This window comes from Pteronotus mesoamericanus, unplaced genomic scaffold (genome assembly GCF_021234165.1).
Source record: "Pteronotus mesoamericanus isolate MK-2021 breed Mesoamerican mustached bat unplaced genomic scaffold, CSHL_Meso_final contig_263, whole genome shotgun sequence".
In the NCBI taxonomy this organism is placed as follows: domain Eukaryota; kingdom Metazoa; phylum Chordata; class Mammalia; order Chiroptera; family Mormoopidae; genus Pteronotus; species Pteronotus mesoamericanus.
Window position 1 is genome coordinate 12,286,407 of NW_026555112.1, and position 13,387 is coordinate 12,299,793.

Sequence of the window (13,387 nt, forward strand, 5' to 3'; positions counted from 1 at the left end):
TATTTCCCCCATTTAATGTACCTGACACACATGCCCAAAGCCTGACCCTTCTGAGCCTTCCTCCCTCTGGTTTTCTTTTCAGAACTAAAGTTTTAAATTGCCTTTAGAGTCCGTCTAAAACCTACACAGTAAAGATAGTCTCATTACTTAATTATGCTTTGCATTTAACCAAAAGGCCATGAACTGATTTAATCAGTCACTTTACTCACCACATCTGGTTTGTGCAACTTTTGATTAATTTAAAAAACCAAATGTACTCTTAAATGATTGCATGTTTACTACCAGTAAGGACATTCCAAAAACAGTTCCACAAGCTTTGAAGGCAGATACAGAGAAGGAGAACCAAGAATATTGGTAGCAACAGGGACCCCAGTGAATAATGGACTAGTCTTTGAAAGGGTGACACCTTATTTAGAAATATAAGCACCTTGATCTTGATTTTGCAATCACTACCTGTCTTCCTGCTTCTGTTCTTCACCCTTTATAACCCATGACCCATTCTCCTCACAGAAGCAAGAGTTATCTTTTTTAAAAATGTAAATCAAATCATATCACCTCTATGCCTATAGGCTTGTAGTGACTTCCACTTAGAGTAGCTCTATGTTGGCCTTTGGAGGGCTGCATTCAGAATCTGTCCTGCACCGTCTCTGTCCTACTCTCTGAACACAGTCCCCTGTTCCCCTGGACTCCAGGCACACTAGCTTTGTTGTCCCTTCTTGAATAAGCCAAGTTTGATTCCACTGCAAGGCCTTTAAACTTGCTCTTCCTTCTGCTCTTCCCCCGAGATCTTTGTGTGGCAACCTTCACCTCAAGAGTCAGTTCTCTGCCGGTGACTCAATTTATACATCTGCATCCAAACAGGCAGCATATCTGTTCCCTGGAATAATGGGGCAGTTCTTTCCCAGGTGTGACAAGGAGCCAAAAACCTCTTGTGATTGTGTCACTTACAGATAACAAGAGGTATGAATCAAATCAGAATGATGTGGCGCAAACAACCCGTGGTTTCCACAGAGTCCTATACACTCATGGTATTCTCTTTTTCTTTATAGGTTATTTTCAGAGCTTTGTCGCCACCGTATGATATGGAGAACCCTTACAGTGCCAAAGCACAGGAGCAGCTGAAGATCACCAACCTTCGTGTGCAGCTGCTAAAACAGCAGTCTTGTCCCTGTCAGAGGAATGACCTGAACGCAAAGCCTCAACACTTTACGCACTACGCAATCTATGATTTCATCGTCAAGGGCAGCTGCTTCTGTAATGGCCATGCTGATCAGTGTGTACCTGTTGATGGCTTCAGGCCTGTCAAGGGCCCAGGAACATTCCATGTGGTATGTAAAACAAGTTCTCATCAATGAAAACCAAGTCACGTTACCTCCAGCTTTGGGTACCAGTAGTCTATATTCCCTTAGGGTTGGTCTGTGTTTGCATAGTGCTTCTTGTTTCTTCTGCTGATTCACTTCTCCGACTCCATGCCCATCCTATAAAGTACTTATTGACTTGTTTTTTAATCTTCAATTTTAGAATTATAAATAGTCAAGTGTGATAACAAGATTCCTTGGAAAGCATCCATGCCAGTTTTTAGTACTGTGACCTTCAGATATGAAGTGTAAGGTGAGCAGTAGGAGAGGTTGGCATAATCATATTAGTGGCATTATCACACAAAAGCCAGCTTTGACAATAAATGGGGACCATTGTTGAGTAGGTTTTATAGTGGAAAAAATAAGAACCTCAGTTTAATGCCTGGTATATCTTTTGCTGTTCAGTCAATAGAATGAATAATAATTTTCCTCTGTGGAGAGTGGACTGACCCTGTCTCTCCCTAAGGCAGGGTTAGGCTCCCTTTCCTATAGGTTCATACATCTCCTTGTGCTTTCTTCTGAACTTTTACCTCTGTACATCTTCTAGGAGATCACAAACTCCCTCTTTGTAACCTCAGAACCCCAGGCATTACCTGAGCCAGAAGTAGGCCTTCTGTAGGGTTTTGACTGAATGATGGCAACATAGGCATATAGAAATGATAAAAAATTACTGTCGTTTTTTGATCTCACCTCACCTTCTTCCATCCTACTAGTTTCTAGACACTAATGCATCTTTGAACTAATATTATTTCAAATAAAAGATGAGATGATTTGTTATATCTAAGTTAATTGATTTTGTATATGATTCAAATAGGAAATAACCCATATGTTCTAGAGATATGTCAACCTCCTGGACTGTAGTTTGTGTGAGGTAGAGTGCTAGAAATTTCTGCGATTATATGTAAGCAAATTAGTGAAAGGAGAGCCATAGGCTACAATGGACTGAATGTTTGTATCACCCCCAAAATTCATATCTTAAAACCCTAATCCCAATGTGATGGTAGGTGGAGGTGAGGCCTTTGGGAGATAATTAGGTCATGAAAGTGGGATCCTCATAAATAGGGTTAGTGTCCTTATAAGAAGAGGCCAGATAGCTAGCTAGCTGGCTCTCTCTTTGCCATGTAAGGACACAGTGAAAAGCTGGCAGTTGCTACCTGGAAGAGATCTGCACCGGAACCTGACCATGCTGGCACCCTGACCTTAGGCTTTCAGCCTCCAGAACTGTGAGAAGTAAATTTCTGTTCTTTATAAGCCACTCAGTCTATAGTATAGCAGCCTGAACTAAGATGCTGGCCTTTGTTTTTTCAATGGTCTCCTATAATCCAAGCTTTATAGGATCATTTCAGGATAGAGTCCTGAGCAAAAGGGCAAACACAAGCAGGCCCCTATAACATGGTCTGGAGTTGGCCACCTGTGGAGTGAATGACCTATGAGACAACCTGTATGGCTCTGATCAACCAAGCTAGATTACCATTCTCATGGTCTTACAAAACTTTCATGTGTATGCATTTAAAAGCAATCGTTTCTTTCTTATTTTTTTAAAAAGTCCTCTGATGTAAACTTTCAACAGGATAGAAACACTTTCAAAGGCTAAAGAGAAAATTCTAGATGTTTCTATTATGTTCTCTGGGTATGTGCAACTACACTGTCCAGGATGAGAACCACTCGCCGTCGGTATCTTGCATCTGCATCTCATCCAACAACAGCAATCCCATTATCGTCTCCTGAGGCTGAGAAAAGCAGGGCAAAGTATGGAACCTGTCAAAACTGCAAGCTGAAGACAAACCACATCAGCCAGCTGGGCTACCTAAACACTGTGAATGTCTCTCCACATGGATCCCTCTATGCTTCTGGAGGCAAAATGGCCAGGCCATGTTGTGGGACCTCAACAAAGGCAAGCACCTTTATATGCTAGATAATGGGAACTAATTATCACCCTGTGCTTCAGCCCCAACCACTACTGGCTCTGTGGTGCCATGGGCCCCAGCATTAAGATCTGGGATTTGAAGGGCACAATCACTGTAGATGAACTGAAGCAAGACATTATCAGGCCCAGCAGCAAGGCAGGACCACCCTAGTGCACCTCTTTGGCCTGGTCTGCTGATAGCCAGAGTCTGCTAGCTATAGCAACAACCTGGTATAGGTGTGGCAAGTGACCATCAGCACCCAATATATTCTAGAGCTTTAGAAATAAAAAAAAAGCTGGATTTCTGACTTAAAAAGAAAATAAATTCTATTAATTCTGCTAAATCAACAAGGAATAGTTACACAGACTTTCTGGAGATTTTTGCAAAAGTCTTCCAATACAACTATTTTATACAATCTTCTACCAGCAAGAAAGCTGGCAACCATGTGCCCACCTATGCCTGCTGGCCTTCTGCCCCATCCTACCATCACCCCCTGCTCCCTTACTGCCCCCATCGCTCTGAAACCCTCTATTTGCATCCTGTCTGGGGCCACTGCTACCTTCAACCCAGGCCTTTCTGCCTTGGTTTCTGCCATGCCCTTGGTGAGGTCATGTGGAGATCCCATCCCAGGAGTTGCAAGAACATATACGAGAGACACCAGCATCTAGAAGATGAATCAGGAAGGTGGTGCCTATGAGGATGATAATGGAAAGCCTTATATGCATCCTACTGTCCAGGTTGCTGCAAAAAATCTGGACAACAAACACTTGCCCATTGCTGAAATGGCTGAATTTTGCAAGACATCTACAGAATTAGCCCTGGATGAGAATAGCAAAATGTTGAAAAATGACCAATATGTCACTTTGTATGTTATTTCTGGAATTGAGGCCTTAAGTATTAGAGTCAGATATCTGCAAGGAGTTTTTAAGTTCAGGTGAGATGTCTTTCTACCCAAACCATCCTGGAGAAATTACATACGCACATCAGGGACACTGGCATGCAGCTACATGATTATATATGCTATGTCCCCAAGACTTGTGGCTTTGGCTTCCCAGGCACTAAGAAGGGCATTTCAGAAATGTCAAAAAAAATGTGTTCTGCACACCTCTGCCTGCAGTATCATAAGAGTGGACACCTTGTCTTGAGCAGTGGAAGAAAACAACAGTAGTGAGGGTAAAGAATCTCTCTGCATTCTTTGACATGAACTACCAAGGCTTCACCAGTTGTGATGGTAACAAGGATGCCTGGGCTATGTGCCACTTCATCAAAGAGGGCATCAATGTTTTTCTCTGCCAATCCTATACCAAGAACATGTGATTTTATGGTGAGCATGTGAGAACCTTCACTGTAGTCTGCAAAGATGCTGATGAAGCCAAAAGAGTGAAATTACAGTTAAAAATCTTGGTCCATCCAATGTGATCCATCCCTCCTCTCAATGGGACCAAGATTGCCTCAACTATTCTGACAATTACGGATTTTCAAAAATAGTGGTTTCAAGAACGTCATAGCCATCCTCATCATTAGCATGTGGACTCAGCTGGTCCCCAACCTCAAGGAGGACTTCTCCCACAATTGGTAGCACATCCCTACCAGATTGGCTTGTTTTTCTTCATAGGGCTAAAGCCTGAACAGATGGAGTGGCTGACCAAGGAGTTCTCCATCTACATGGCAAAGGTCAGCCACATCTCTGTGGCAGAGGTCCCCTCAGACAGTGGGGCTAACTTGCTCATTGACCTGGACACCAAGTGATTTCCCTGGTGAGAGAGACCAGAGACAACTTTCCTGTCTTCGGCCTCTGCTATTGTGAGATTCACATAGAGGATGAGGCAGGGTGGATGGTGATGGGTGGATCATTTCTTTTAACCACAGTGCCTAACACTCAGTGACTGAACATGTTTCACAGAAAAGAACATGTAGAGAAATGGGGCGGAGGCATCCGTGTCTGATGTCTGGAACTTTTTGGCTCTAAATCGAACTCTTCCCCATCCTTTTATCTCCAGCTTTTCCAAAAGAGCTTACACGTGCAAAAAATCACAGCCCCCATGAACCTGTCAATCACACCATTGCAATATTTCAAGAGCTTTAACTAAGGCACCTTATGGTATTGAGCGTTTCCTCTGTGGATCCATAGTGAGAAATAGCCCACAGTAGAGGCTTTCTGAGAAGACCTAGCTCTAATACTAACATCTGTTATAAATGATGCCCTCCCATAATTGAGCAATCTTATCAACAGACAATATTATAGAAGCCGTGTTTTATGAAATCCAGCAAATCTGCTGCCACTGCAACAAGGAAAACACAAGATGCTGTTTCCTGTCTTATTTGAGAAAAAAAGAAAAAAGACTCTCCTTTTTAATAATTACAGGCACTTTAATGTTCCTCTCTCTTCCCTTAGGTACAAAGGTTTATATAACTAGCCTAGATTTTCATCCTGTTCTACTGCTTGACTAACCATCAACCCCATTTTCTCAAGATTCACTTATTTGAAGACTGAAGAACATAACTTACCACTCATCCCATACCCTCACCTTTCTTGGCAAAGAATAGTGGAGAGTGGGCAACTGCGCTTTATTTTAGCACCCTCTCCAGTGGTCAGTTGTTTCCTGTGGGGTTTTTGCCTCTGTCCAGTTGGACCTCATATTTTGATTCAGCGTGGTTGTGCAATCACTCACTCTCATCCTGAGTCAGGCCCTGCAGGGCAGTATCAGGAAAGAGGTTATTCTGGGCTTTGGTTTTAACCTGTGTGTGTTGCCAGCTGGGCTCAGGCTTCACCCTTTGGAAAGGTGATCACCATCTATTCTAGACTTACTGTAGCCTGGTTTGTCAGTACAATGAAATTATTGTAGGAACCCCCTCCCTTAAAAGGAGAGGTGGGGAGAGGGAGAGAGAGAGAGAAGACTATCAATCTATAAAGGAGGTCTGGATAACCAAGCAAAGGGGATTATAGAGTAAGGGTTTTTCCGTTTCAAAAGGATGTTAGAATGAGAAGTCTCTATTCAAGAAGACCCTATGGGATGGGGGGTAGGGGACCTCTTTTCTTTATTAATCACAGGCTGCTTTGAAATCAGATGCAATTTCCTTTTAAAATAATACTAGCTTTGTGACTTCCTGCTCCCCAGATTTCATAGTTATTTCAGCTTCTGCAGCAGTAGCAGCAGTCCCTACTGCTGTAACTATAGCGCGTGCTGAAACCAGGCAAGACCAAGACCAAGTCAAACCTGGAGCTTGAGCCTGGTAGGGGTAAGAAGCAGGCTATGTGGTCAAGGCTATGTTGGCTTCCAGGGATCCAGTTCCCTGACTCCTTGCTGTCTCTGTTTTAAAAAGAGAGAGAGAGAGAAAGGGAGGGAGGAAGGCAGGGAGGGAGGGAGGGATGGAGGAGGGGGGAGGGAAGAAGTAACGAAGACAGCCATAAGCAATTGGACTAGCAGAGGCTTATGGCTGGAAATATGAATGGTTCTGACTTCAGATTTTTCCCATCCCTAAACTTAGGTGCATTTTATTTTTATGTATTTTTTCCCTGGATTATAAAGAGCTGGGTTAAATTTGGGTGTGGTTGCCTCTTTTGAATGTGATATTCTTATTCCTATGATTGCTTAGCTGAGCAAATTGCACATTAAAAGCATAGTCTTCTGCCTCATGAAAAACCTGGTCATGAGGTCAGTTGTCCTCCCACATTTGTGTATCTGAAAACACCACTCATTATACTTACGTGGAAATAAATAGCTGGATTTATAAATTGTGCCTGCAAAATGGAAGGGAGCCTCTTCAGAAATGCTATTCTTTCATTAGTGTGCCCTAGGTATGTGTGTATAAATTTAACTTTCTTCAGCACAGTTTTTCTCTATAGCAATCATTCTCAAAGAGTTGGTCCCTGAGCCAGCAACATCAGCATTACCTGGGACCTTGTTAGAATTACAAATTCTCAGGCCCTACCCCAGAACTACTAAATCAGAAACTCCAGTGATGGGGCCCAGGTATCTGTGTTTCACAGACCCTCTTGGTGATTGCAATGCTTGCTAAAGTTTGAAAGCTGTTGCTTTATAGACAGCTACACCTAATATTATTATGATGGTGACTAATTAAAATCTGATTTTATGTGCTATAATTTTTTATGGCTGGATAGACAATTAAGGAAGTTAATAGAAATGATACTTTGTTTCTTAAGCTATATAAGATTTTAGGATCATGTTCTTTTTGGGGGAGAAGGAAATAGGAAAGGTACAAAGTGGGATCCAAGTCAGTAGCTTCATTTACCTTAAAACACTCCCATGCTTCCTTTTTATTTTTTTATTCTTGCCCAAGGATACATTTAAAAAAATTGCTTTTAGAGAGAGAACAAGAGTGAGAAACATCAGTCAGTTGCCTCTTGTACATGCCCCAACCAGGGACCACACCTGCAACCCAGGCATGTGCCCTGACCAGGGATCGAACCCGCAACCTTTTGGTGCAAGGAATGGCATTCCAACCAACTGAGCCATACCAGCCATGGCAGAATCCTGGATATTTTAAAGCAATATCACCTTCTCCATGTTTGTCCTTCTCAGATCTATTTCATTTATAAATTGAACTTTTGCTAGTTCAATTTTTGTTCGTTTTACTGAAAGGCAGAACAGTGATTGACACACTAACACTGGAGTCAAATAGACCTGGATTTGACTCAGCACACCATTTATTCAGTTAGTCTCACTGAACCTCAGTTTCCTAAGAAAATGAGGATACTATCTATTGATCTTATATAGTAATTGTGAAAATTAAAAAATATGATAGCCAGTGCCCAGGATATGATAGGTGCTACTTAAGGTTACTTGCTGTTATTAAATTGTGTTATATCAGCCACTTCCACATCTTCTCCCACATACTCTTCTACCCCAGTAACAACAAAAATAAATTATGGCTTCTGTGCTATTTGACATGTATACAGGGGTAGGGGATTTGTGGGAAGAAAAACTATCCTTCGATTCCAGCCTTCTGGGATCCCAGAAATTATGAGAAGAGGAGATCTCAAGCTTTTTTACTTTGCAGCTGGAGAGGACTTATTTAGTTCTTTTTTCCCTAGCAGCTGGTGATTTTACAGCTGTTGAACAATGGATGATCATAAGAAGGAACATGGAAAGCTTCACTGTTTTGCCAAAGTGTCATCAACTGGATAACACAGGAGCCTTAGAATACCATGAAGAATTGTTTAATTATCTTGATTTACACCTGTAAAGGTGGTTTTTTTCTTTTGTAATCAGAAACCCACTTATAAAAGAGTATCAATATTTTGACTGATATGTTCAAATCTGAAAGTAACGCTGAGACCTGTGGAACCATATACTGGAGTTTGAGGAAAATGTTACTTTGCTACCTAGCTGTGTGAGGCAGGATTTAGAATCATTCATACAGTTTCATGACAGAAGTTCTTCTCATCTGAACCTGAAAACATTTATTCATGTATTTATGTTTGCACATCTTATGTGTCACGTTTTGTAAGTTCAGAGCCAGTTTAAGACCATTGTTCTTACCTCCTTTTTAAAAACTCTTTATTGTACTGTGAATAAGCAAAAAAGTAATAATTAGAAAGCTCTTGAATCTTCAAGATGCTAAGGAAAAGAACAGAGGTCTTAAAAACAATCATTAAAGGCCCTGGCTTGGTGGCTTAGTTGGTTGCAGTGTCATCCCATATACCAAAAGGTTGCAGGTTCAATTCCCAGTCAGGGCACGTACCTAGGTTGTGGGTTTGGTATCCAGTCAGGGCGCACATGGGAGGCAACCCATAAATATTTCTCTCACACATTGATGTTTCTCTCTCTCTTCCTCTATCTAAAATCAATAAACATATCCTCTGGTGAAAATTAAAAAAAAAAATAAAGTCATTAAATGAGAACTTTACAGCAGGATTTTAAAATATTTCACATAGTAAAATGTACATTCGTGTTTGAAAATGAAGATCTGCAAATTAGTTCTAGGTCTTCTCATGGGAGAAAAAATTATCATGGATTATAAATACTATTACTAATAGTTACTACTTATCAAATATTTATTGTGTGCCAGGTCTTGTGTTGTCAGGCTATAAATGTTGTTGAACTTAATATTCACACCAACTAGATGATGCATTATCAATATTTTCTTTCACAGATGAGGAAGTGAGGCTTGGAAATGTTATCTGACTTCTCAAAAGTTAGAAAGGGTAGAGCCACAGTTTAAATTCACCTGCCAGACACTGAAGCTCATTCTCTTTTTGCTATTGTTGTGCTGTTAAAGATTTGGATCTAACCAGGGTTGACGTTATGCCAAGAACAGGGAAAAAAAAAGGGATAAAGGACAGGAAGGGCAAGGGAGATGGGGATGGGCTCAAGGGAGTGCTTATCATGATGGACTGTAGAATCTGAACTGAGCAAGGAGGAAAGTGAGGACACAAGAGAGCACAGACTATTCCCACCACCAAAGGTCTGCTGTTTTATATTTTATAAAGCCCTTTCTCATGTATTGTTCACTAGATCCTTACTACAACACTGGAAGTATGTATTTTTATTTCAATTCTGCAGGTAGATTAATTTACTTGCTTGAAGTCACACTCAAAATCTTTATTACTGTACCCCACCTTCACCCCCAATAGGCTACCAAAAAAACCCTCTTACTAAAGAGGCTCTTTTTATAGGGATGGGTAATCTGTCCAAGTCATCTATATTTTAATATGGAACCAGGAATTGTTATTGACTCTTTCTGTTCTCTTCTATTCAGTAACTAGTGAAATGGCTCAAAGAGAAGAAAGAAGAAAGAGTCAAAGCAGTAGGTTTGGATAATCTACCAAGTAAATAAGTTAGAAGTAACTATCTTTGGGCGGATATGTATCATCTTTGATGGGTATTTTTGGATTTATGAGAAAGAAGGATTTCTGGACCTATAATCCTACTTTCATCTCTAGCACTAAATAATTTTTCCTGTGAATAAAAGACAGCAGCAATCCCAGTTATTTCATTCTGTCACATCAGACACCATGATAGGCATGGGTAATTCTATCATGAAAGGGGACACAGTGTTGTATTCCTAATATTAACAAACTATAAAGCCTGCCAACTTGATACTTTTAGTACAAGACTGTTCTCAATCTATTTCAAGGTCTTAACCTTCTTATTTCAATGTTCCTGTGTTAACATGGTATAGTTTTGTCAGTAGTCCCTTGGCAATGAGTAACTAACAAATACCATAGAAGGTGAACAGAATGTTGTTATACTTCATTTACTACCTTGTATTTCCTAGTAGAAGGGCAAACCACTAAAATATGTTCATGGTTGGAAATTACAAGTGTTTTGAATGTAAAACTTCCAATTAATCTAGTCTTATTTTCTGTCTGGACAGTAAGACATGCTCTCTTTTAATGACAAAAGTTGTTTGAGATTACTTTTTTTAGTGGATTATCAGGAAACCGGAAGTCTACAGAACTAGATGCATTATAAAATAGTATTTATATTGAGAGAATTCCCAGTGGGGTTCCTTTTAAGAGTTTCCCCAAAATGTTTAAATATTTACTTATAGGCTTTTCACTATTTCACAGACAGGTTAAAGTACAAAAATACCTGAAAGCCAAAATATTGGTGTCAGAGATGACATCTCTGAAAGTAAATATAAACCAATAGGAAAGTAAGGATGGTTCTCTGAAATATATTTGTAGATTCAACTTTTCATGAACATGCTTTGCAGAATGTGAAACACATGTATATTTAGGTCAAAATTGGGGCATCGCAAAGGTACAAAAATGAGTTTCTTTAACAGGTTCAAGCTGCTAATTTTATAAATTTGGGAAACAACAAGTTAAATTTGACTTTTTCTTACTATGAAGTTCTCCTTAGATATCTCACTTTGCGAAATTTTTAATGCATATTCAGTGTAGCACTTTTGGGTCCATCCTATGGATCGTTGGGAGCCTGGAGTCTGAGCTCTGGATCAGGAAAGCCTAGCCTCCCTATTTAACTGCTGATATGATGGGTTGAAGGGGGAAGCTTCATGGAAAGAGAAGAGCTGAGGTTACAGATAGATATCTGACTTCTGGTTCACAGCACCAGTTATCACATCTCTAAGGTATTTCATTTGTGTCTTGCCAGTTTTGTAAGAGCTGGAAATGTACTTCAATTTTTCTTAAAACAATTACATTCAGTAGAAGATAAGCTGTAATTTAAATCCATAGTCCCTCTTATGAGGAGAATTTTTAGTGACCAGACACGTAAGGTTAAAATACAAACACACACACATACAAACACCATGTATATATATACTATAATTATTCCACTAGACAGAAAATTCACAACCATTTTGAATAGAGAGAAAAACAAGGTCTGTTAATCTTGGCATTCAAAACCTTAATCCTGTAATTGGAACTACAGTTGCATTAAATCTTAGCAATGTAAATATTTTAATGGAATAAAACAGGACATGTGCAGGGGCATAGAAGGTCTACAGTATTTGTTAACTCATTATAAGATTTTTTTAGTCATATAGAATCTGGTATCTTTTTAACTTTTCTCTCTAGCTCTTTAGATAGAAAGAAAGAAGAAATCATCATTTCAAAAAATAAAATATATTTACTTTAAGAGAGCTCACATATTAGAAATATAAAAAAGATTATGTGTTCCACTATTAAATATTATATATACATATATATTTCGTTAGAGCGAACACTGAACAAGTGTCCTTTGCCTTTATTTTTGTGTCTCTGAAGGCACCACCACCAGACATGTAACTTAGCTGGCTAGGTCGGCTTCAGAATTTCCAAAGGGCAGTGGTTTCATTGTCTCCCAGATAAGGCCTTGGTGGTCATTAAAATTGAAGAAAACGTGGGATCCTAGTATTTCTTTCTTTTTAAGAAGATTTTATTTATTTATTTTTTGCGGTGGTGGGGGAGGAGAGAGAAAGAGAAGGAGAGAAACATCGATATGAGAGAAAGGAATTGCTCCTGTGCCCTGAGCAGGATTTGAACCAGTGACTTTTCTCTTTGCAAGATAAGGCCTAACTAAATGAGCCACACCAGTCAGGGCTGGGATCCTAGTATTTCCATATACCAAATAGAGGCTAAAGATGGTAGTTGTAGACTATTAATCTTCTAATTCTTATTTGTAATTTAATTCAATTCTCAAATATAATAAAGAGGGAATTTAACACTGTTGGATTATACTTTGACACCTAACTTCATTAACATTTTGCGAAGCAAGGAATTACAGGCTATTTTGTCAAACATTTCTCTACCCTTCCAGAATTCCCTATATGTCTCTCAATTAAAGCATTTACTAACTGTATTATAATTATTTGCTTACATATCTAACTTTTCCTATCTGCTAAGCTGTCTGATTCTTTAATGGCAAATACTGGGCCATTCACTATACCTAACATAAAAAGGTTAAAAAAATCCTGAGTCGATATATAAATCAATCAATCAATGATATTTTAAAAATAAGAGATAATGTTATTCACTTGAGATAATATTAATAACATTAACAATAATGATTATTCTTGATTGTGTCACATATCTCCATATATCTTCTGGTTTAATCCTCAGACACATGGGGTCAGTATAATTATTTTATAGGTTGGAAAATGTATCTTGTTATTAAGGATCTTATCCAAGATTCTTGAGAGAAGGGATGAAAAACCTCATGTATCTATTTCCAAAATTTATTTTCTTCATGTCACATTTATCCACATAATGCTAAGAAAAGAACCCAATTTAAAATGGACAAAGGTTTAAATGGACATTTCTCCAAATCAGATATGCAAATGGCCAATAAGCACATGAAAAGATGTCCTTAATCATTGCTGACATCCTTAGTCATTAGAGAAATACAAATCAAAGCCACAATGAGATACCACTTCACATCCACTAGGATGAGTGTAGTCAGAAAGACATAAGAGCAATTGTTGGCTGGCATCTAGAGAAATCAGAACCTTCATACATTGCTGGTGGGAATGTAAAATGGTGTTGCAGCTGTGGAAAACAGTCTGACAGTTTCTAAAAAAGTTTAATATAGTTACCATATGAGCCAGCAATTCTACTCCTTGGTATATACCCAAGTGAATTGAAAACCTTTGTCTAAACAAAACCTGGTACATGGATGTTCATAGCAGCATTCTTCATAGTAGCCCCAAAGT

At 39.3% G+C, this 13,387-nt stretch overlaps 1 protein-coding gene and 1 pseudogene across 2 annotated transcripts in view; both read left to right on the top strand.

Moving 5' to 3' along the window:
- Nucleotides 1-13,387, top strand: part of NTN4 (netrin 4) — a 94,921-nt gene that overhangs the window by 35,422 nt on the left and 46,112 nt on the right. For both annotated transcript variants that reach the window (XM_054574681.1, XM_054574682.1), the window contains exon 3: nt 1,050-1,328. In XM_054574681.1, coding sequence (XP_054430656.1) covers nt 1,050-1,328 — 279 coding nt within the window. The remainder of the gene's footprint in view (nt 1-1,049; nt 1,329-13,387) is intronic.
- LOC129071292 (aspartate aminotransferase, mitochondrial-like) lies at nt 3,709-5,014 on the top strand (annotated as a pseudogene).